The 22,142-nt window shown below is 36.8% G+C and overlaps 1 protein-coding gene and 1 long non-coding RNA gene across 3 annotated transcripts in view; both read right to left on the bottom strand.

The window, feature by feature from the left end:
• The window catches only part of cdc42bpb (CDC42 binding protein kinase beta (DMPK-like)), a 67,233-nt gene that overhangs the window by 32,960 nt on the left and 12,131 nt on the right, over nt 1-22,142 (bottom strand). For both annotated transcript variants that reach the window (XM_082146757.1, XM_082146756.1), the window contains exons 2-5: nt 10,182-10,273; nt 3,538-3,621; nt 1,478-1,573; nt 379-527 (exon numbers count right to left, since the gene is read on the bottom strand). In XM_082146757.1, the coding sequence (XP_082002883.1) occupies nt 379-527; nt 1,478-1,573; nt 3,538-3,621; nt 10,182-10,273 (421 nt within the window). The remainder of the gene's footprint in view (nt 1-378; nt 528-1,477; nt 1,574-3,537; nt 3,622-10,181; nt 10,274-22,142) is intronic.
• On the bottom strand, nt 6,890-9,210 carry LOC309481856. Its single transcript, XR_014200122.1, has 2 exons — nt 7,638-9,210; nt 6,890-7,580 (listed from the first exon to the last, which is right to left on the bottom strand). It is a non-coding gene; the product is annotated as an uncharacterized lncRNA (long non-coding RNA).

Consider the following 22,142-nt stretch of genomic DNA (forward strand, 5'->3'; position numbering starts at 1 on the left):
GACCAACCACAGTTTGCTTTTTACAACTTTTAGGGGCTGGTAAATATAATTCTTAGAACAAATCAAAACCATGCTGAAAAGACCAGCACAAATGTCCAGGTATTGTTTTATCATAGCTAAAACATCAGAACACTGTGCTAGCAATGCCTAGGTCATGGGTTCGGTTAATACAATGTAAGTCTCTTTGGATAAAAGCGTTAAAATGCATACATCCAGGCTGGTTTATGCTGGTTTTGTGCCAGTCTACCAGCATGGTCTTTGTGGTAAACTGGTTGACTATGTCTTACTGGTAAAATCCAAGTAAGAATCCAGTCTGGGTCTAATTCTCATTTGTTCTTTAATTCGCTCTTTACACATACAAACACACAGTCATGTCACCTGTGTACATAGCGTTGCTGATGGATGGAGTGGATGGCGAGCACCATCTCCGCCACGTAGAACTTGGACATGTCCTCTGGAAGTCGGTCTTCAAATTTACTAAGCAAAGTCAGCAGGTCCCCGCCCACATAATAATCCATCACCAAGTACTGTAGGAGGAGACATTATCATCTCTTATCACACAATACCATTTCATTACACAAACACTGACTCAGCACTTCATAATATCAACCGAAAGACATCAATGAGTTGCATTATTAGTAGCATATATTTATCACACAAGCACAAGTCGTAACATGCAGAACTCTGGATCAGTGTGTTTGAGGATTGCACTTTTGCTCAACTGAGGATTGCATCAGAGGTTGAGTTACAAATAATCATCAGTCACTCTGATAAACTTGACATTTTAATCGTGGTCAATTATTTTCCATAATTTCCTTGACAATTATTTAAATATCACAAAATGATATATTAATTACATTATATAAGCCATTTTATTTATGAATGTAGTTAAAGTAATTAAATAATTCTATTAATAAAAATACTTAATTTCATAGCCTACATGCTTTCTCTGGATAGCTTATCTTGGACGTTATTCTTGGAGTGGATGTTATTTATGCATTAGAGGTGTTATTTTTACATAAAACTAAAATCTTAAAAAAAAAAAAATAATAATTTGAAAAATAAATTAAGATAATAATATATTATGAACTTAAGCTTATTTTATTACAGGCAAAAATACATACGCATACGTACATACATACGCATACGTACGTACGCATACATGCATACGCATTCGTACATACGCATACGTACATACGCATACGTACATACGCACATACGCATATACGCATACGCACACACATACATAATTATTTTTTTTTTATTTTTTCTATTAAATATGACAAAACGTCACAAACTAAAATTTAAAATTATTAATTTAAAATATCAAGAAATATTATAAAAGCATACAATTAATAGTAAAACTACTGTTAAGGTTTTAAAATATGACAGTTTAAGTTTTACAATGTGATAAATGATGGCTAAAGTTCAGTTACGTGCTATGAGAATAAGTGCATGTAGGGACAGAGATGCACACCAGGTAGTTGTCATCCTGGAAAGCGTAATGCAGGGTGGTGATCCACTGGCAGTCTCCATTCACCAGGACGTTCCTCTCTTCTCGGAAACACGCCGTCTACATAAGTTGCAAAGAGACTTGTTAAATCAAAATATATACAAAAAAAATAAAACCTTTGAAAACCTTATAAAATCAAACTGGCACAGCAGCCCATTTCCTTTCATAATGCACCTGAACTTGGAACATCATCATTGTTCTATAGAATTGCATTATAAAAAAATAAAATACATTTATGTTACCATGAGTTATTTTTAGGAATTGTAGTAAAACCTTAAGGCCTCTTTTATGGTTTAATACTGAAAAGAGTTTGTGTATTTCAATATGTCCCTCATTTATTTTATTAATTGTGCAGCTCTAGTTTTTAGGGGGTACAGAAAGATTGGGTAACTCATTCAATGAATTAAACTACATCCAGTGCAGTAATGATGTACATGGCTTTCCCATTTCAGATGTTAGTCTTAGATCTGGTATCTGTTTGAACTGGGACTCTGGACATGTGAGGAGGAATAAAGAGAGCCCAGTAAAGCTCAAAGAGGATTACTGACAAGCCAAAGAGACCAGAGTTCTCCTGACATGCCTCTGGGAGGCCCGTGGGCACTGTCAGGACTGATCGGGCTGAAACTGGGGCAAGAAAGAGCAGGAGTAGAAAAGAAAATGACCTTGCACTTCTATACACTTCACTAGAGAGGTTTGATTGCAGTCAATAAGCCATTAGGAAGAAGCTTGATACTGACTAGAAGATAGTGTTGCAAAACATATCAATATTTCGATATGAATCAATACTAAAATATCTGAAATGGTTCCAATACTCCTTTTCTGCAGATTAGATACACCGATGCCAGCTGTGCATTCACTATCTTCTCTCCGACAGCGAATTGACACACACCCGCCTACTATCACTTCACAATGCAAACGTTTTCAATTCATTCCACAGGAATTGATAAACCCTCACTTGTCTCATTCGCTCCGATTGAATTAATTTACAAAAACCTTAGAAACCATATAGTTAAATTTTTCCCATGTTAGTGAGGTGCTATATGCATGGTTTTAACTGTGGTTATGATCTAAATTGATGCTACTATTGATTAATTATTTTTAATAAAACTCAAGCAGTCAGAATATTGAAATTTTACCATATAAAAGTTTGGCTGTTACAATTTTTACAGATGTTATTGTTAATGGACATAAATTTACATCTGCATCCAAACACAAGCTACTACCACTGTCAACTCAAGCTACTGTCAAATGTGCATTTCTAAGAGACAAAACAAAAATGTATATATTGCATGCACTAAAAACTGTGCCAAAGATACATGTCAAAGTCAGGCAACAGAAACCTGTTTCATGATTTGATACAATATCACCTGTTAGAAAATGCAGAAACTAAGAAATAAATTTTTCTATTAAGATATTTATTTTGCTAAGGAAAAATGACAGGAAAAGTGTAAAAAAATCCAAAACGAGAAGTGTTTGACATGCTCTGACAAAATAGTTTAAAACCACAATTAACAGTCTGGTTTCTACAACTTTCACTTAAGAGCAAAAATATGCCTTTAAACTTGAAAGAAAAAGATTTAACATTTATATCACTGATATGAACAAATAATTACGATAAAATTTGTCCATATCACCCAGCCTCAGATGGATTGTATTTTTTTGGGGGGACAAAAAGTTGAGTATAATTTAGTTAAATGCACATTGTTAGATACATAATCAGTCAATAATAATACTATTAAGTCTGACGAACCTAAAGTACATGGTTCATTTCAAAATGGACATAACCAAAAACAAACAGTGGTTCAGTGAAGGACACAATAACAGATCTGAATGATTCACTGAATGGAGTGAGTCTGGTTGAGTGCTAACTCCTTTGCAGGTTTGAGCTTTGTTAATCATTTTGATTGACGTGTTAAAAAGAACATGTAAAAAGAGTCATTTGTTTTTGATATTTGCAACCATTTTAGTTGAAGCCCTGAAAGATCTAACAAATGAAAAAGACCCATGAGCAGAAATCTCTTTACCTCGGCTCTCTTCAGCATCTCCCACTTGTTTAGGATCTTCATGGCGTAAACACGCTCGGTGTGTTTCATCTTCACCACAGCAACCTAGACAGTTGAGATGAGGAGTTAGCCAATGCATACAAACAAATTAAAACTCAGCATGATTCAGAGGCTGTGGGGAATTTGACCATTTTTATTTCCCTCATTTATTCATCGTATGCACTCGTGGCCCACTTAGACTGAAAGCCCACAGGGAAAGAAACTCTGAATGAGATGCTTTTGATCTCTGATGCCTCTGAAATCAGAAAAAAGGAAAAGCTGAGACTTGAGACAGCTGACTTTTTGCCTAAAAAGAGAGACGGCACACAAGAACTGGCTAATTTAGGCCACAAGTCTGCAGTGCACCAAAAATGACAAAAGAGTGTGGGGTCTTCCCTTTAAGGAAAGTGACTCAATGTTAGGAAAGGGACAGTTTGGAGGAGTGTCCAGTTGGAGGTTACTCATGTGGGGTGGGGAAAGCAAACACCCTGCCGGCAGGAAGACACATCAGGCAGGGAGGAGATGTATTAATGCAGTGATAACGCAGTGAGGGATTGTCAAATTGGTGACTGACATTAGTAAACAACTAACTTGTTACCAAGGATCACAAGTTTTAAAAACAGATTTTCACTGTACATTATGAATTGCTTCGGCCTTTAAAATTAGTTAGCAATGTATGTTAATGTCATGATTTAAAGGGACACTTATAGGGAGAATTTTTGCTCATTTCCATAGATTGATTTTTAGTTATTAAATTTAATTAAGCTCCAAAAAACAACAACAACAAAAGCACTAAAAATGACCCCTATCATATTTTGATCAATTTAATGCATTCTTGCTAAATAAAAGTGTTAATTTATTTAAAAATTAAATCTTATTGACCGCAAACCGGTAGTGTATATAGCACACAGCATAGGGTGACCAGACGTCCCGTTTTCCCCGGGACAGTCCCGTATTTCAGCTCTATTTTTAGTGTCCCGACTGATTAATTTGTCCTGTATTTCTTTATTTCTAAACTCTATTTGACAAGTGATCATAAAAGCGAGTAATAGTCTTCTGTCACGCAAGAATATCCTAATTAAAGGTAGCCAATCTCGTCATAGTATATTTTGGAGAACAAAATTATCATCCAATCACAATGTGTTATCGATTAACTTGCAGTTAGTGAAGGCAGGATATTAGAGAACGCGGAGGAGATCAAGTCAGACGTGAAGATGTCCATCCCGTCCAGTATTACACCATGAGAAATCTGGTCACCCTACATATGGACCACCTTTTCTTTTTTTCCCTTTAGAGACCCACTAAATAGATGAGAGCTGTGAACATTTCTCAAAACATCTTTAGAAGAAATTAAGTTATATGAGTTTGGACTTGAGGATAAGCATATTTTTTTTTTTTTATACGCCTTTAAACCGGACAGGAGCCATTCATAAAACTATATTATAAATCTCTCTGTGAGATCCAAGTCTTTGCTCCATGACTTATGTATGCGTGACCTTTGTTATTCTGATATCTTCTGTCCACTAGCTACTTGTGACCGTCCAGTCGGCTAATGTTAAGTGGAGTCATGAATTTCCCTGTACTTTGCCTCGCTGCTCGGGACACATCACATGATGTGTTTACCCTCAGTGGAGGAACAGTGTCCCCCTCACGTGGACTCGCATACCTGCCCAAAGCACAATGTGCTGCTTCAGCAAAGAACACAGCACAAACTGTAACTTTGCATAGTAAGGGCAAATTAGGAGCCCTGCTGCTGTTTTTCCGCTTTTTTCGACCCTTTGATGTTCTCTAGAGTGTGTTTGTGCATGTAACAAACTCAAACAGTCTTAAATCACACACATGCTTCTTATCTGTAAGGCTCCTAACCGCAGAAGATAACGGACCTCATTACAAAAACAAACTGAACCCTGAGTGCTCAGAAACCCCCAATTCCTCCTCCCACAGTGTCTCCTGTCCTCTTTCCCTCTCTCCTTTTTTAGACACACACTTCCACAAAGGCAGCTTGACCTGATTGAAAAGGCAAGGGAGGTGCATGAAGGAGAGAAAGCGGGTGACCAAAGTGGACGCTGCGATGCGATTGTCACCAACACACTCAAGTCCAAATAAGAGATCATGTACGTAAAGCCAGAAGGTCGAAGGTCAGAGTGTAAACAGTAATTCTGATGTAAATATCTATACAGTAAGACGGGTGCTAAGCAACCGCGCAAACCCGAGGATATGGAAGGGGTTGCTTCATTCTGAATATGCAATGTAAAATTGCACAACTTAAGAGTGTGATGCAGGGCTCAACATTATAAATCTGTGATACTGGTACAGTTGAATCAGTAGTTCAGATTTTAACTTGCCAAATTTTCACTTTCCCCCTATATATTATATAGAAAATCAACATTAGTTCTCTGTAGTTTTGCTGCTTGCCTGTAATTTTAATGTATTTGACTACATCATAAGTAAAACAATACTTAAATTCCAAAAAAAAAAAAAAATGGTTTACAATTTCCAGCCCCTTCTACCAGAGACTTCCAAGACAGTCATAAGCTACTTGCGTAAATTCACAAAAAAGCTGTAAATAAAGACTGTGATTTTAACAGTAAAAGACTGAAAATATTACAGTAAAAACCTGTTCATTGTTTGTACGTTTTCTTACTATATATGGTGAATATTAGGGCTGGGACGATACACCGATCTCCCAATTCGATACTATCACGATACTTGGGTGCCGATACGATATGTATTGTGATTTTTTTTTAAGAATTGCGATTTTACAAGTATTGCGATTCGATATTGCGATTTAAATTTTTTTATATTTTAACGCTAGACCAGGGTTTCTCAAACTCGGTCCTGGAGGGCCAATGTCCTGCACAGTTTAGCTCCAACCCTGATCAAACACACCAAGCTGTGAGTTTCTAGTGATCCTGAAGACATTGATTAGCTTGCTCAGGTGTGTTTGATCAGGGTTGGAGCTAAACTGTGCAGGACATTGGCCCTCCAGGACCGAGTTTGAGAAACCCTGCACTAGACCATTGGGAAAAGTTCAATCATTCACTTATACAGACTGTACAAATCATGTATAAGTAAAATTCAATATCGGTAAAATTCTAAATAAGTCAGTCAGTCAGCAAGTGAATAACTAACTCAATCAATAAATGTTAAATGCACTTAACCAAGGAACGCAACACTGAAACAAGAATGTAAATGTTGACCCAATAGGGCAAGAGCGTCCAGTGAATTGTCACAAAATCCTGTCACACCAGTCCCGGATCATTGGACCATCCTTAATATTGAGCCCTGTAACAGCTGGAAAACAGAGTTTCATATCTTTAAATCCATAATACAATTTTAATTTTTTTTGCTAGGCTCTTTGAGATAAATTACAGCCCTCTTTTTGTTCTATACCAGATTTGATATTGGACAAGTCAACACCAAATAATAACGCTATTCAAGATGCTTTGGGGACAACAGGAACCCTGCAATAAATAAAACACTGGACTTCTGCCAGGACTCTGCACTAGGACCAGCATGTGGGTCTGTGAATCCGTCTCCAGCTTGTTGTTGGCAAACAATCTTAATTATGTCAGTGTACCTTGAGAGAACAGAAGCGGCCATCTTCACTAAATCAATATGAAGGACAGGGTCTGCGTGTACTTTGACCTAACCATTCATTACATGAGTGATTCACTCAATTGAACAGATAAAGAGCTCAACGCTCGGCTCAACCTCAACACGTAGAGTGTTCTGACTCTGTAGTGGTCATTACAGGCTGTTTTGTTTGCTATGTAGTGACTCACAGTGACGTTATGTAAAAAATGTCTGCTTCAATCTAGTTCTCCTTGATTCCCCTCCCTGTTCCATACTTTCTTTTTTATTCTAGTCAAAAGAATTATTCTGAATCTGAGTAAGTCTCAGGTGAGGCAAAAGGGAGTGCCATTTAAGTACGTCAACCACGAGACTGTACTGCAAAAAGTTAAGTCTTTCAAAGGGTTAGTACAGTCAAAAAAATACAATCATGTAGTTACAAACACTGATGACTTTCTTTTTGGACACTGATGGACATTGTCAAGCAAAAAAATAAAAATAATAATCACAAAAGTACCATAACAAGTAGTTAATATGACTATTCAAAGTTTCCTGAAGTCATACATTCTCAAATCTCACTCACTTCAACAAATTGTCTTGCAGATCATTTATTGGTATCAGTAAATATTTCATATTGAGAAAAATGTAGGTTCCCATTTTTATTTTATTTTTTCAAGATTCACTTAAAGCACTAAAAATTATTTTAGTCTTTCATGGTTTATTAATTTATTTTTTTATTTAAACCACATTTTTCATAATTTCGAAATCAGCCATTAATCTGTTACCTGAACATTTTTGGCACAAAAACTTAACATTGGGTACATCCCTACAAAAGTGAGATTTGAAAGATAATCAGTATAAAACTATGACTTAAAGTGACAATGAAAAATGGAAGTGACATATTTTCCTCCTTTTTGTGACACATTCGAGTAAAACTGATTTTCTAAAACAGACTTGATTCTATCCATCAGTTGTTGACTGGATGAAGGCAGGTCTGAATGCAAGCCTGAGGTCAATAGTAAGAAAGGGGAGGGGTTTAAGAAGACTAAATGATTAGATAAGTCCTTTATCCTTTATCAGAGAGATGTAAGTAAATTTACCAGATGACATTTTGATTAGGATTGCAAGATTTAAAAAATTAAAAACAGAAAGAAAAATATGCTTGGATAAATTGTTTGCAATAAGATCAGTAATTATTTTATGACTTCAGAATCTTGGAATATAGCTCAAGAGTCGTATGGACTCTTTTGATACGGTGATGGTGCTTTTGCAAAAGACTGAAAGTTTCAGCAAGAAAGAAAATGAAGCTTAGAAAAAGTGTCTGACTGAACTATTCTTTTAAGCAGTCCCAAATTCCAGGCCTTCAGCTGGGACCACAACATCAATCATAAACAGGAAATGCAAGAGATTTTTCTGGAAGTACATCCTGTAATGTTAGAGCCACAGGAAACGGCTGGAAAAGGGAACAGAACAGCAGCATCATGTTCACACATGAGCCTGAATGCTCTGAAACCGACACAAGCAGCAGCACAGGCAACAATAGCCTGGCTTGATGATAACAGAAAAACTGCAAAATCCCCCGAAGATCTGAGTCATCATTAGATCCACATGACAAAAAAGCCCAGCGACTGAGAAGGAAGGGTTATTGAGGTCTCGGCGGCTGAAGAAGGGACAATGAACCGCACAAATTACATGCGGAGTGAGACACTATTTTTACGAAAGTCACTCCTTAGAGACGGTTCTGGTTTCCGGAGCCTTTCCTGACAGCTGCACCGTCCTGCCCTGCTTCCTGTGCCACCACTGCCATTCCTGACAGGAATCTACAGTAAGGAGGAGAACTATGGACAGATCTCTCCCCAAAATAAAGTATTATTCAGCTTCAAAATCAAGCGATGAGACACCCTATTTGTTTTGTTTAAGCAACGTTAACTTCTGCTTTTTTTTTTTTTTTCAGATGAACGGAAATACTGAATTGTATAAATTTGGAAATGAGTCAATTGTACATTCATTTACGAGGGAGGTGTAATGACAGAGCAGAAAGGTGTGACACAGCAAAATGTTTCTCCTAATTCAGAAATGATTGTTAATATTAACTGGGAATTTTCAGTTTGCTGAAATCGTACCAGTCCGTTTTTTTTAGTAAAGTCGACCTAACAGACCTTTTTTTTTTTGTTGTTGCTTTTTTTGCTTGAAAATCTGACAAAAAGACTTCATACTTAACAAGTATGTGTCCTTAACAGCTTTAATTAGGGAAATAACTACAATCCCCTGAAGCACTGTGAATGAAATAAAAAACAAGAGGAAAAAAAAAAACTAATGATTTAAAGATTTAAGGTATTGTTAAAAATCCCTGTGAAGAAAATGAATAAGATTTTTACTTCGAGAACCCAACTGTTGCACTGTACCATGATTATAATTGTGCATGTAAAAATACTTATAGATGATGCAAACTTATTGTGATTTAGTTCCAAAAAAACAAATGGGTTGGGGTTGAAAACAAAGGGTCTGTTCACACTTGTAGTTCGGTTCCCGAACTTCAATCTAATTCAATTGTGGTGAACAGGAGGATGAGAAAAAAGAAAAGAAAAGAAAATGTAGGCGAGAAACAGTGATGGAAGGCAGATTGGTAAAGAAAAAGAAAAGTGAACCGTGCGTGTAGTGAATAGTCCAAGTGTTATAGTGCAGGAACGAGTAGCACATTCCCCTGTAAAACAAATGATTAGTCTAAAATGCCTAGATTTGTGCCGGCCCAAGAATAGCAGTGGAACGCCAGGCCAAGATCCCTGGGGAATTGGCAGGGGGGAGAGAAGGGAAACTCAGAGGAGAGGAAGGGGTTAGGTTTGTGGCTGCTGATAAGATTCTTGAGGGGGACATGAATACTTCACTGATAGTTTGGGGTTTTCATTGGACACACAAAATGGGTCATGAAAACAAACCACACAATATGGCAAAGGCTGGAGAGATTCAGAGGTGATTTCCCTGCACTTTTAAACATGCCAAAAAGGCAGCAAGGGTTCACTGAATTCCTTACAAGGGTTCACTGAATTCCTTACCTCTCCAAAGGCTCCCCGGCCGATCACTTTGAGCATCTCAAAGTCATCTCTATGAAGGCGCATCTCCTTCACAGTGGTTGTGAACGGCTTCACTGCAAAGAGAGACAGAGATCGTTAGTTATGATCTCTACTTTTAAATGGTCGTCAATAGAGAAAGATGCTGACACACCAAAATAGCCAAAATTTGAGCCACTGATATAGATGCACCAATATTAAAATGCTGGCATACAGATAAGCTAAATATTCTGTTATGGCCACTATTTAAAAAACTCACACACACACACACACACTTAAAACAATCATAAAATGCTACAACTGCATTTAGGTAGTAAAGCATTATAATATATAGTATGATAAACGAATATTAATTTTGCTTAAAGATTCAACAGTGCTATTAAATTATAAGTATTTTTTAAATATCATCTTAACACTGGAAATGAGCATGCACAATAAAATGAACAAAATGTACATAAAAAAAAAATATATATATATATATATTTTACATGAATACTAAATAAAGTAATACATAATACTTTTAATAAATAAATAAAAACAAACGTAAATAAATAGAAAGAAAACTGATATGGTACAAATATATTGCCCTAAATAAATAAATAAATAAATAAATAAATAAATAAATAAATAAATAAATAAAAGTGTTTGTATATGCTACTAAATGGAGTTTGATCTCAATGTCACCACAATCTGAACACAAGCGAAGCTTCGGTGACACCCGTCAAATGCAGCAGTAAAGCGATTAAAGAGACAATGTAACCTAAACAGTGTGTGATACATTTCATGTTGTCCAACTGTCGTCCCAGTTTTTGCCTTTACGAGGCACTGCTGGGGGCCTGGCGAGCACCCAAGATACCGCTAAACCAGCTTGAACGCCTCGCCATATGAGGACATACGCCGAGTCACATGTAGTTACAAAAGGCATTTATCACTCATAAGGGCTCTAAACTCTAAACACACGCCAGGCCTGCGCCTCAGCCGTTCAGACAGAACCGCACGCTCGAAGCTGCATGGAAAGAACATCATCTGCTTTTAATGAGAAGATCCCTCAAAGTGGCCCAGCATCTATTGACAGCTTTATAGCCCAGAATGCACGAGGCCAGCTCACTGGTATGTCCCTCCCAAGACAGCAACAACAGAAGAAAAAAAAAAAAAAATCAGCCATTATCGCTCATTTAGGAAGCTACTAACAGCACCATTGACAACAGGAGTTTATAATGTTGACTCATGAACTGGTGCTGATCCACTACATCAACCCATTGACCACGCAGTGTTTCTTCCTGTAACCTATTCTTAGCCTCAGACGCTGTGGGCCATACATGGAATTATATGATGCAAGTTGTCATCTTCTGAGAATTAGGATGTATACTCAGCTTAAGGAACTGGACTGTGTATGCATGAGGCATGCGATTCACACACTATTCTTCGCTGTTGATAAATCTGAATAGTAGTCGACCAATATTACATTTTTGAACTGATATATTTTGCTTTAGATGGCAACTTCTTGATTCTGTAATCCCATTACAGTATTTTTCACAAATAAAAAAAAAATTGTTTAAAAAAAGATATATGAATAAAAAGGAAGTGTAACCAACAGGGCACTCTAATCTGGTAAGATTGTGCGCAATGAAGCATTTTTTTTTATTTTTTTTTTACAAAAAAAAAAAAAAAAAAAGACAAGGTAGCTACATTTTACATACAGCAAACAGTGAATATGACATGAATATAACATAGTGGGCAACTGGATATAGCTTGAAATCAAGGGTGTAAAGTTTGCCGATCATGTGTCTCCAGTGAAGCTGAACTCTTCAGGAGTCTGCATTCAATTCACACGGACCGTCTGACGGTCACGCTCAGAGTAACACACGTTCATGCAGGCTACAAACGAATGCTGATAGTAAATGAGGAAGTATTATATAGTGTTTGCCTTTCTATTACTAATAAGATAAAAGCAAACACTATAATACTTTTTCTTATACAGTTTACTTTGTTGAACAGTTTTATCTAATAACGTATTAGACAGAACTGTTAAACAGAGACCGTAGATTAATAAAGACGGTGAAGGAGCGCTGTGTGTGCTCAGGTGCTGGCGTTCTTAGCGCAGTCAAAATAAAAGTCTGTTGTGGCATCTGTGCCGCCTTCTGATGTATATGGCACACAAAATGGGAAACAATTCAGGAGTTAAGTCGTCGTGTGTGTCATGTTCTTTAACGGTCTGCCTAGAAACAAAGCCGTCGTGACGCCAAACCCCTCATCGAAAAAGAAAGCAGTTGTGTATGATTTTTGTGTATGTGAAATTCGTGGCTCCAACGCTCTTGAATGAATAATAGAGATGCACGCAAGTCTGTTATTATAGGGACTTCACATTTTCATGGCCCGAAATGATGCGGAACAAAGTGAACTGTGATTGGTTGCTTTACATGTCAGTCAGACATCCTCTTGGGAGGGCCGTGGCCAATGAAAGCTGTGATGGAGTCCAGACTGTCAGCCGTCAGGAAGGTCTGGCTACGCGAGACTAGCTGAGAAGTAAATCATTACAAATAATGTTAATCCTCAGTACAAAAACCTGTACACTAGCTTACACAATAATTTTAGAAGCACTCCTTGGGGACAAAAACAGCTTTTCATATTCAAAATTGTTTGCTTTGTTTTTCATACATGTAATCTGATAATCCTCCCAGCCCCCAAATATAATGAGGCATTTCTCCAAGTCTCCGGGTCCATGTATTCGCAATTACAATAAACTCTCATCACTCACATACTAAATGATTATGGCAACATCAAAACACCAGCTGCAGGACTGAAAATATGAAAATGAGCTGCTAGAAAAGTTCAGGCGTCCAACAGAAACATGGAGGCAAAAGTGAAAATAACAATTCACTTTGAAGAAAAAGCATTGTGTGTTAAGCTGGAAGCAGAGGCTGCCTGGTTGTCTATATAAATGCACACCAACACACACACTTAATTAAAAAGTCAATAATACTCTTTATAAAAAAAAATAATAATAAAAATAAAAAAAAGTTTACTTTTATTTAGCAAGAAGAATGCATTAAATTGATCAGAATTGATACATTTATACTGTTCACAAGATTTCCATTTAAAACAAATGCTATTCTTTTGAACTATTCAAAGAATGCTGGAAAATATTGGGGGGGAAAAAGAAAATAGAAAAAAATAGAAAAAACGTTTCATTAAAATAGAAAACCGTTATTTTATATTTTATTTTCTAATATTTTTGAACAAATAAATGCAGCCTGTGTGAGCATAAGAAAACATTTAAAAATGTATTCCAAACTTATGAACATACATATATATACATATATATATACATATATATATATATATATATATATATATATATATACACACACACACACAGCAAATATATTTTGGCCCATCTCTAATGCTACGTTCAGACTGCAGGTAAATGTGATCCAAATAAATCCATTCAATTCTGTGCTCGTGAGTCTCATTTTTTAAAGTTGCGAAAGGCATTCAGTGGAAGGACAGTGATGTGTCAAGTACAACACTGACAGCTCTATATTCAAAACATGAGGGCTCGTCTCATAAAATGTTGAAAAAAATTCTGCACAATTTTTTCGCTTCCTCGTCTTTGTTTTTTATATTGCATAAACTGGCTCGATTCCACAGCAGATCACACCATAAATAAACACATAATAGATTACTCAGATGTCCTCCGTGTTTACTTCCGTATGACAGCGTGATGCGTGACGTCTTTTAGAGTTATTTTGCGCATACAAACAACAATGTGAACAGCTATACAAAAAAATATGATGAGCAATAAATCGGAATTGAGCACTAAGGCTTGCAGTGTGAACGTAGCCCAAGAGTTTTTGTCTAAATGGTTCTGGCTGTCACGCTGTATCACTTCCTACATCCAGAAGAGCGGTTAGCATTGCGGTTAGCATGCACGCTCCATTAGACAGAACACTGGAGCACTGTGTACAAAGACTAAACTGTGCTAGATGAAGCACTGAACCGTCATTCTCTAGTAAACCTGTCTCAATGCTACAGACATAGAAACATCACTCACTGTAACTGCTATTCTTAAAAATATCTTCACACACATCATCTTACGATGTTTTCATGGAGGACACGCTTGACCTGACATATAAAAGCTCCAGCTTTATGAGTTTAAAATAGACTGCTTGATCCCATGTGTGTCAGAGCGGAGCGTCTCCAATCAATATGACACAATTAAATATTTAACAATGATGATGGGTCACAGCAAAACTAAAGCCAAATAAAAAAATACTCTTCCCTATTTTATGTCTAGTTGCTTTACCTTGTTGGTAAACACTTTACTAAAAGGTTCCATTTGTTAACAATAGTTAACTACATTTAAAAATGATTACCAGAAATAACCAGTAGCGGAGTGCAGCCTTACAGAGAGACTCAGGAAGAGGTTGCAACATTTAGACGCACTTGGGACGTTTCTGAATGGTTAGTAGATACATTTATGTAGTTGTTGTGAAGTTACATTGATTCATCCGTTTCTGGGTGATTTCCGTTGAAAATAAAATGAATCCACTGCTTTCGTCTCATCTGAGGCTGGGACTCTAAATAGTGTTCTGTGCTCGTCTGTGCAGCCAACCACAGAACAGTTTGCATGCTTTGCTCGAACTTTTGTCATTGCGTTAGAACTGGTTACACTGTAGTCACCTGCGAAAACCAAATGGCGGCGCCGTGGGTGGAAACGTGCAGAGGGGCGGTAATATTATAATAAGATCCCCTTCATACTTCAGAAGGGGAGCGAAATCTGATTGGCTTATTTTTTTTACATGCTTGCAGAGAAAAGCTTACCAAAAAGATATTGGGTTTTCACTTTTCACGTTTTCTGGGTTGGTAGATGCACCGGGGACTCGATTATAGCACATAAACACGGAAAAAGTCAGATTTTCATGATATGTCCCCTTTAAATCATTTAGTAATCTTGGTTTATGTTTAAGGGATAGGTCACCCTAAAATGAAAATTCTGTTATTAATTACTCACCCTCATGTCGTACCAAACCAGTAAGACATTTGTTCATCTTCGGAACACAAATTATCTTTTTGATGAAATCTGAGAGCTTTCCATGTCTCCATTGACAGCTACGCAACTACCACTTTGACACTTCAAAAAGTTCATTAAGAGATCGTAAAACTAATTCATATGAATTGAGCGGTTTAGGCAAAATTTTCTAAAGAGACTCGATCGCTTTATATGATGAACAGATTGAATTTATGCTTTTATTCACTTATAAACATTCATAAACTCGCATCTATTGAGGTTAACGGAAGCTCAATTATGTTTCACTTGACCTGCGAGAACCAATGAGGTTCATTCTCACGTGTTAAGCAGCACGTTTGAGCTTCTGCAAGAACCAATGAGGTTCATTCTCGTTCATGCTCGTTTTGGAGGAGATTTGGCTTTGGAGATGCTCTGAAAGGAGGGTAGGATCTCATGCTTTCAAAGCTAGCTTGCTATTTCTAGCCTTTCCGAAATGACCAACCCTACCTTTAATGGATTAACTAAAGTTGTCCAATGGAACCTTTTTACCATTTTGTTTAATGCCACTCCAATTTGTAAAGGTAGATTTTGTGTCATTAGCCTATCATCGCACTTTCCCCTTCACACAAATAATAGGGATATTTTCCATAAAAAGAGATGTTTGGAGCACCAAGGACATTGATCTTCATTTAGAGTTGGGATGATTTACTGCATCAATCAAAGGAAGCAGACCACTGTATGTTGGCGTACCGCAGAAACAGAAAGCCATTCACTTCCATACAAACAGCGATTTGAATGACTGTGGCTCTCTGGATGGAAATTTTCCCAACAGCACGTCTCTGTAAGCATATGAGTGTATGATTCCACAACACCCGGAAAAGATGACCAACAGGACAATATTAGTTTTACATTCACAACTAACTGAGTCATTCATCTAAGTGATTTTTTGCAACGGGGGAGATAAGAAGGCTATTGTTCAGAGTGAGGCTTTCCTCTGGGTCTGGATAACACAACCCACACTGTTCTGCCATACCCACCAGGTCACAACACAGAGCTAGAGTTGCCACACTTCGATTAAGGGGACAAATAAAATATGTGTAGCAGCATAAGAAAGAGAACGGAAGAATCAAGAGCTTGTTGCCTGAAATAAATTGTGTTCTTAGATGTAATGAAAGAGATATTTGTACATGATCTGTATGAAAACAAATTGCCATCTATGGACGTTCTAAAGAGGTCTTTATTTCCTTTTCCTTTGACCGGATATGCTGCTTGTTCCCTTGGAATTAAACATTTCTAATAACCAATAATTCAGTAATGGTTGCCGTATTTCACAAAGACTTGACCTAGTAGGTATAATATAAGTAGGACAATATTATTAATTTATCATGCAATAAAATGAGTTATAATTTAACTGAATTATATCATTACATAATAAATCAAAAAAGCTGAAGAGTGTAATTTTTTTGTTAAAATACTAGTAAACTCCTCGCACCGGTGTTAGTTAAATAGTATGTTGTCAGGGTAATATAACACAGAATAAAATATAATAAATGTAAACTAAAATTCAAAAGTTTGAGGTCAGTAAGATTTTATTTTCTTCTTAAAAAAATATATACTTTTTTATTGCAAGGATACAACATTACATTGACCAAAAGTGACAGTAATTACATTTATGTTTTCAATTTCAAAAAAATGTTGTTCTTTTGAACTTTCTATTCAAAGAATCCTGAAAAATAATAATAAGAATAATAATAATAATAATAATAATAGTTTCCACAAAAGTATTAAGTAGCACTGTTTTTGACATTGATAATAATCAGAAATGTTTCTTTAGCAGCAAATCAGCATATTAGAATGATTTCTGAAGGATCATGTGACATTGAAGACGCAATATGCTAGTAGTGCAGATATTACACACAGTGCTCAGTTTTCAAGTTTCTGTTTTTTATAAAACCCACCAAGAAAATGAAATAATTTTAAATTCCACAAAAGAAAGAAAGTCATGTGTTTGGGACGACATAAGGATAAATTAATTTTCATTTTTGGTTGGACTCTTTAAGAAAAGTTTTCATAAATATGAAATAATAACTGCTTTGTGTAGGAAGAAATGGTTCCAGTCTATTTTTACTACACGTGTGTCATTTACCTGGTTTTCAACATCCACACACTACTCATTGAGCCAGACACTTGAAAATGACAGACTTTGAGACCCTGATCGGCTCTGGCGCTCAAAGTGCTGCTCTAGACATCACTGATTCTCCCTAGTAACACATCTTTTATTTATTAATTGGCTCTGTGCACATCTTATCAAGTGTGCCATAGATTAGCATATATAAAAAAAAGTTAAATGTAAGATTCTCAAAATGAATGCAAAGTATGACTAACATATGTTGGTTTTAATTAACATTATTAAATATTCCTGCATCCGATCTAAATGTCAGGTCAGTTATTTCTGAGCAGGTGGATAACATTGAACAAATGGAAATCCCAAGCCTCTGCGCCACTGCCATGCTTGGCTTACAGTTTCCTGCTGAAGATGATCCTTCCAGTTATCCAGTGAGTAACTAGAAAACTCACTCAGAGACCAGACCACAGACACGAGCCAGGGAGCAGAAAATGGAGGCTGCTATTATCACAAGGCACACAGTAAGATTCAGAACACAGCCCCTCCAGCTACATTCACAACTCCAGATGATCGTTGCTAACTCATCTTTCATTCAAAGAAAAACTAGGTCGAATACTTAAAATGCAAGAGCAAGTCTGTGCCGTAGCTTTGAACGTGCATCTTAGGAATGATCATAAAATCATCAGGGGACACATTCAAAATCCAAACTAGACTTTAATGGGACACAATTGCAGCGTGAAAGCAAGAACCACCACAGGCATAACAGTGCTTTTTCAAGTAGGTTCCCTTTATGAACTTTATTAACCCTGATCAATTGGACTGAATGAGATACGTTTACAGTAATCCTCTGCTCAAGCCAGTTGGCCAAGGGCAAGCCTGAACTTCAAAGACCTTTCCTGTATCATGCTCTGGCAATGGCATTATAGCAGTAGTAGTACCAGTGTAAACTTTCACTGGAAAAGTCTGAAAGTTTCCATTCCCATATATACACATCTCTTTCTGAACTTTTTAAAGCATCAAAGTGGTAGTTGCGTAGCTGTCAACAGAGGGTCAGAAAACTCTCAGATTTCATCAAAAAGATTTTAATTTCTGTTGTTTCTGAATTTCTTTCTGTCTAAAGATGAAAGAAAGTCTTACGGGTTTGGAATGACATGAGGGGGGTGAATGATCCCTTTAAAACTAAAGAAATAATTTAAAATAACACAAGTGAATTGCTATAAGACGTACACTACCATGCAAAGGTTTGGGGTCGGTAAGTTGATTTTTTTTTTTGTGGTGTTTCTGAAAGTAGTTTCTTATACTCAAATATGCACAAAGGGAGAATTTTTTTAATAAAAAATGAAGTAATATTTTGAAAATAAAATAACCATTTTCTTTTTCTTTTATTTCTTTTTAACCATTCAATTATTCCTGTGATGCAAAGCTGAATTTTCAGCATCATTACTCCAGCCTTCAATGTCACATGATCCTTCTAATAATTCTAATATGCTGATTTGCTGCTCAAGAAACATTTCTTATAATCATTATCAATGTTGAAAACAGTTGTGCTGCTTAATATTTCTGGCAACTGTGATACATTTTTCAGGCTTATTTGATGAATAGACAGTGCAAAAGAACAGTTGTCAATATCCTGAAGAGAGCCATATTGATGTGCTCAATCAGTGAGCAGGCCTGACCGCCACTAAATGGCTTCTTAAACATTGATGAGGAAGTCATCCTGAGACAGCCGCGGAGGGACTGATGGCTGCTGGACGGTTTGGCTGGTCGCGGGAGGTAAAAGCATCAGAGCCCTGCCCCGAGTTAATCCATTATCCTGCACCAGCTGCCACACACTCCCAGCCCCCACCAAAACAGCCATTTACTGGCAGCTTCCTGCTGAGAGACTAACTGACGCACAGACCAGTGCTGGACGCGTGGCTGGATCATCACTCCAGCTCACCTAGTTCTGAGGTGATGTTTCTTATGTGGATACGGAGACAAGTTGGATGGCAGAGAGGCTAACATGGGTTTACAACCAATGTTAACCTTTAAGACTTCCTGGAAATCAAATAACTTTCCTCATTTAAGAGAGAGAGAAAAATAGACTTAACTAGGCTTGTCTTTTAAACGAGTAACACAAGGTTACAGACATGCCCAGAAGCCTTTTACTAAGACTGCATGTCTATCAACCCACATCTTCCAGCCATTACCCTCATCTATCATTTGCTTCCAGTAAATCCAAGTGAAATCTTACTCTTGTGGTAACAGGTTGGAGATTTTTTAAGCTTATTATAATCTATTCAAAATTCACATTTAGCATCTGCTGTCTCTGGTACCCACTCAGCTCATTAACACTGCTTAAACACAGATTTTTGTAGAAGAAACTAAATAGGCCTAAACATCTTCCACTCATCCTGACCCAGTCCTCAACTTCTCCTTCTGTGGGAAAAAAAATAAGCTAATAATATGACACTGTGAAAGCTCAATATTACCACACGATTACCATCATCCTTCCTCAGAGCAACTGCCAGATGCATGTACTACATAAGTCATAAACCTAAAATAATAACTTGAACCAGATGTATTGGTGTCACTTTAGGGTGTATTGAATATACATTACGGATAAAGATTTATGCAGTGCTGCAGATGTGTGAATCGTAGCAACAAAATTAAGCCCTTTGGTCCTAAAGTCAATGTCGCATAAGTAAAAAATAAATAAAGAATACAAATGAACATCAATTAACTAAGGCTGCAACACAATCAATTAGCAATGAAAACTGTGCATTTCATTATCGATTAATGGGGCCTTACTTTTTATGTTTTATGATATATAATAATATAATTAAATGCATTACATGTATATGTGGTGATTTTCTTTTATGCATTACATGCATAGTGTTCAGTATGCACATTAAAGGAGAAGGCTGGGTAAGGAACAGTTGATTAATTGATTAAATTAATCAATTGAATAATCTATTATCCAGATATTTGTGAGTTGCAGCTACAGCTTTCAGGATTATGACATTTGATTTTACGTGGTGATTAACTGTCATTCAAATAATTGGGTCAGAAGAGTTGAATCTCCACTCAGACTGTCTGAGATCATGCATGACTGGACTGGGGAGAGAAACTCAATGTATTTTAAAATTCATCTTTTGGGTGGCAAAATGTGATTAAAAATTCAAATGCACAATAAATTATTTCTCTTAAATCCTCACAATCAGGCGATTATAATCATCACTACTTTTTAAAGGGATACTCCACTTTAAAATGAAAATTCTGTCATCATATACTCACCCTCATGTTGTTTCAAACCTGTATGAATTTCTTTCTTCTGCTGAACAGAAAGGAAGATATTTAGAAGAATGTCATTAACCAGACAGTTTTTGGTACCATTCACTTCCATAGTATATTTTTTTCCTACTATGGAAGTCAATGGTACCAAAAACTGTCTGGTTACTGACATTCTTCTAAATATCTTCCTTTCTGTTCAGCAGAAGAAAGAAATTCATACAGGTTTGAAACAACATGAGGGTGAGTATATGATGACAGAAATTTCATTTTAAAGTGGAGTATCCCTTTAAAGGGTTTTAGTGGCAGTGATGACACTAGAATCGTGACACTGTGAGAGAGAGTAATGCCAAGTAAACTAATTCTATTACCAAGTCACAGACTTATCAAACTGATAAACATCACAAACCTACTAGTCAGGGTAACACAATACAGCTCTTGATTTAATCAGTGTGCACTGAGGGCAAATATAGCCACAAACTTTATTACCCAACAGCAGAAAAACACAATAGCTGATGCTACTAAGATCATTTGATGCAAACTTATTTATTTTAGCACTACTAAAAGTTAAAACAACACTGAAATCAAGATTACAACATTTGTCATAACTGATCCAGCGATAGCCCCCAAAATCCTTACATGGACTTTAAACCAGAATCCAGCTGGTGTTACACAATAATGAAGATGTAGAAGACAGAAATAAAGCCAAGGGGGAAAAAATGTGGCCTCCCACCACAATTGGACTGATGGTAACAGTCACCACCATTGGCATGAATGGGTCAGTGGCTTTCCAAACAGACAATGCAGTGTGTCTCAGGGACGGAGGCTCCGTGTCATTCATTACTCGTGTCTTCAGCTGTTAAGGCAGACCTTTACGCAAATCACATCCATCAAGCAAGACTAGGTGAGTCGCTTAAAGTCTTGCCTAGACAAAATGGTGCACGCATGTAACTTTCAAATTGACTGAAAATCTTTAGTCTTTCACAAAGCTCAAATGTAAAAACTGATCCCACAGTTGATACTGAAAACTGATCACAGTTGATACTGAAAACTGATCACAGTTGATACTGAAAACTGATCACAGTTGATACGATGAGGGGAAACCTGAGCATAAGGACAAGATGACTGTATTGAATCATTTTGAGGTCAATTTTGAATGGAGCAGCTTTTATTCTCCTGAAACGCAAAGCATGTTTAGAAAGGGCTGACAGGAACAGTGTATCTGCAACATGTCAGAAATAGCAGGAATAAAAGACAAACATTCGTCCCTTAGAGGGTTGGCACTTTGACTAATAAGGATCCTGTCCATGCCGTATTATTGCGAAATTCGGAGAGGGAGTGCGAGAACACTTTGGGGATACAATTTTTAAAAAAAATAACCCAGAAGAGTTTCTCTCTGGGTGAGTGAAAGAGCTTGGAGGAGAAGAAGAAAAAAAAAACATTTATTGGAGTAGTATGGGCATGACAGATCTAAATCTAGAAAATAGTGGGCTGTGCCCTCCGTTCACCTTCACCCTCGATCAGATCGTCAAAAAGAAAA

This window comes from Leuciscus leuciscus (assembly GCF_965113295.1).
Source record: "Leuciscus leuciscus genome assembly, chromosome: 19".
Lineage (NCBI taxonomy): Eukaryota > Metazoa > Chordata > Actinopteri > Cypriniformes > Leuciscidae > Leuciscus > Leuciscus leuciscus.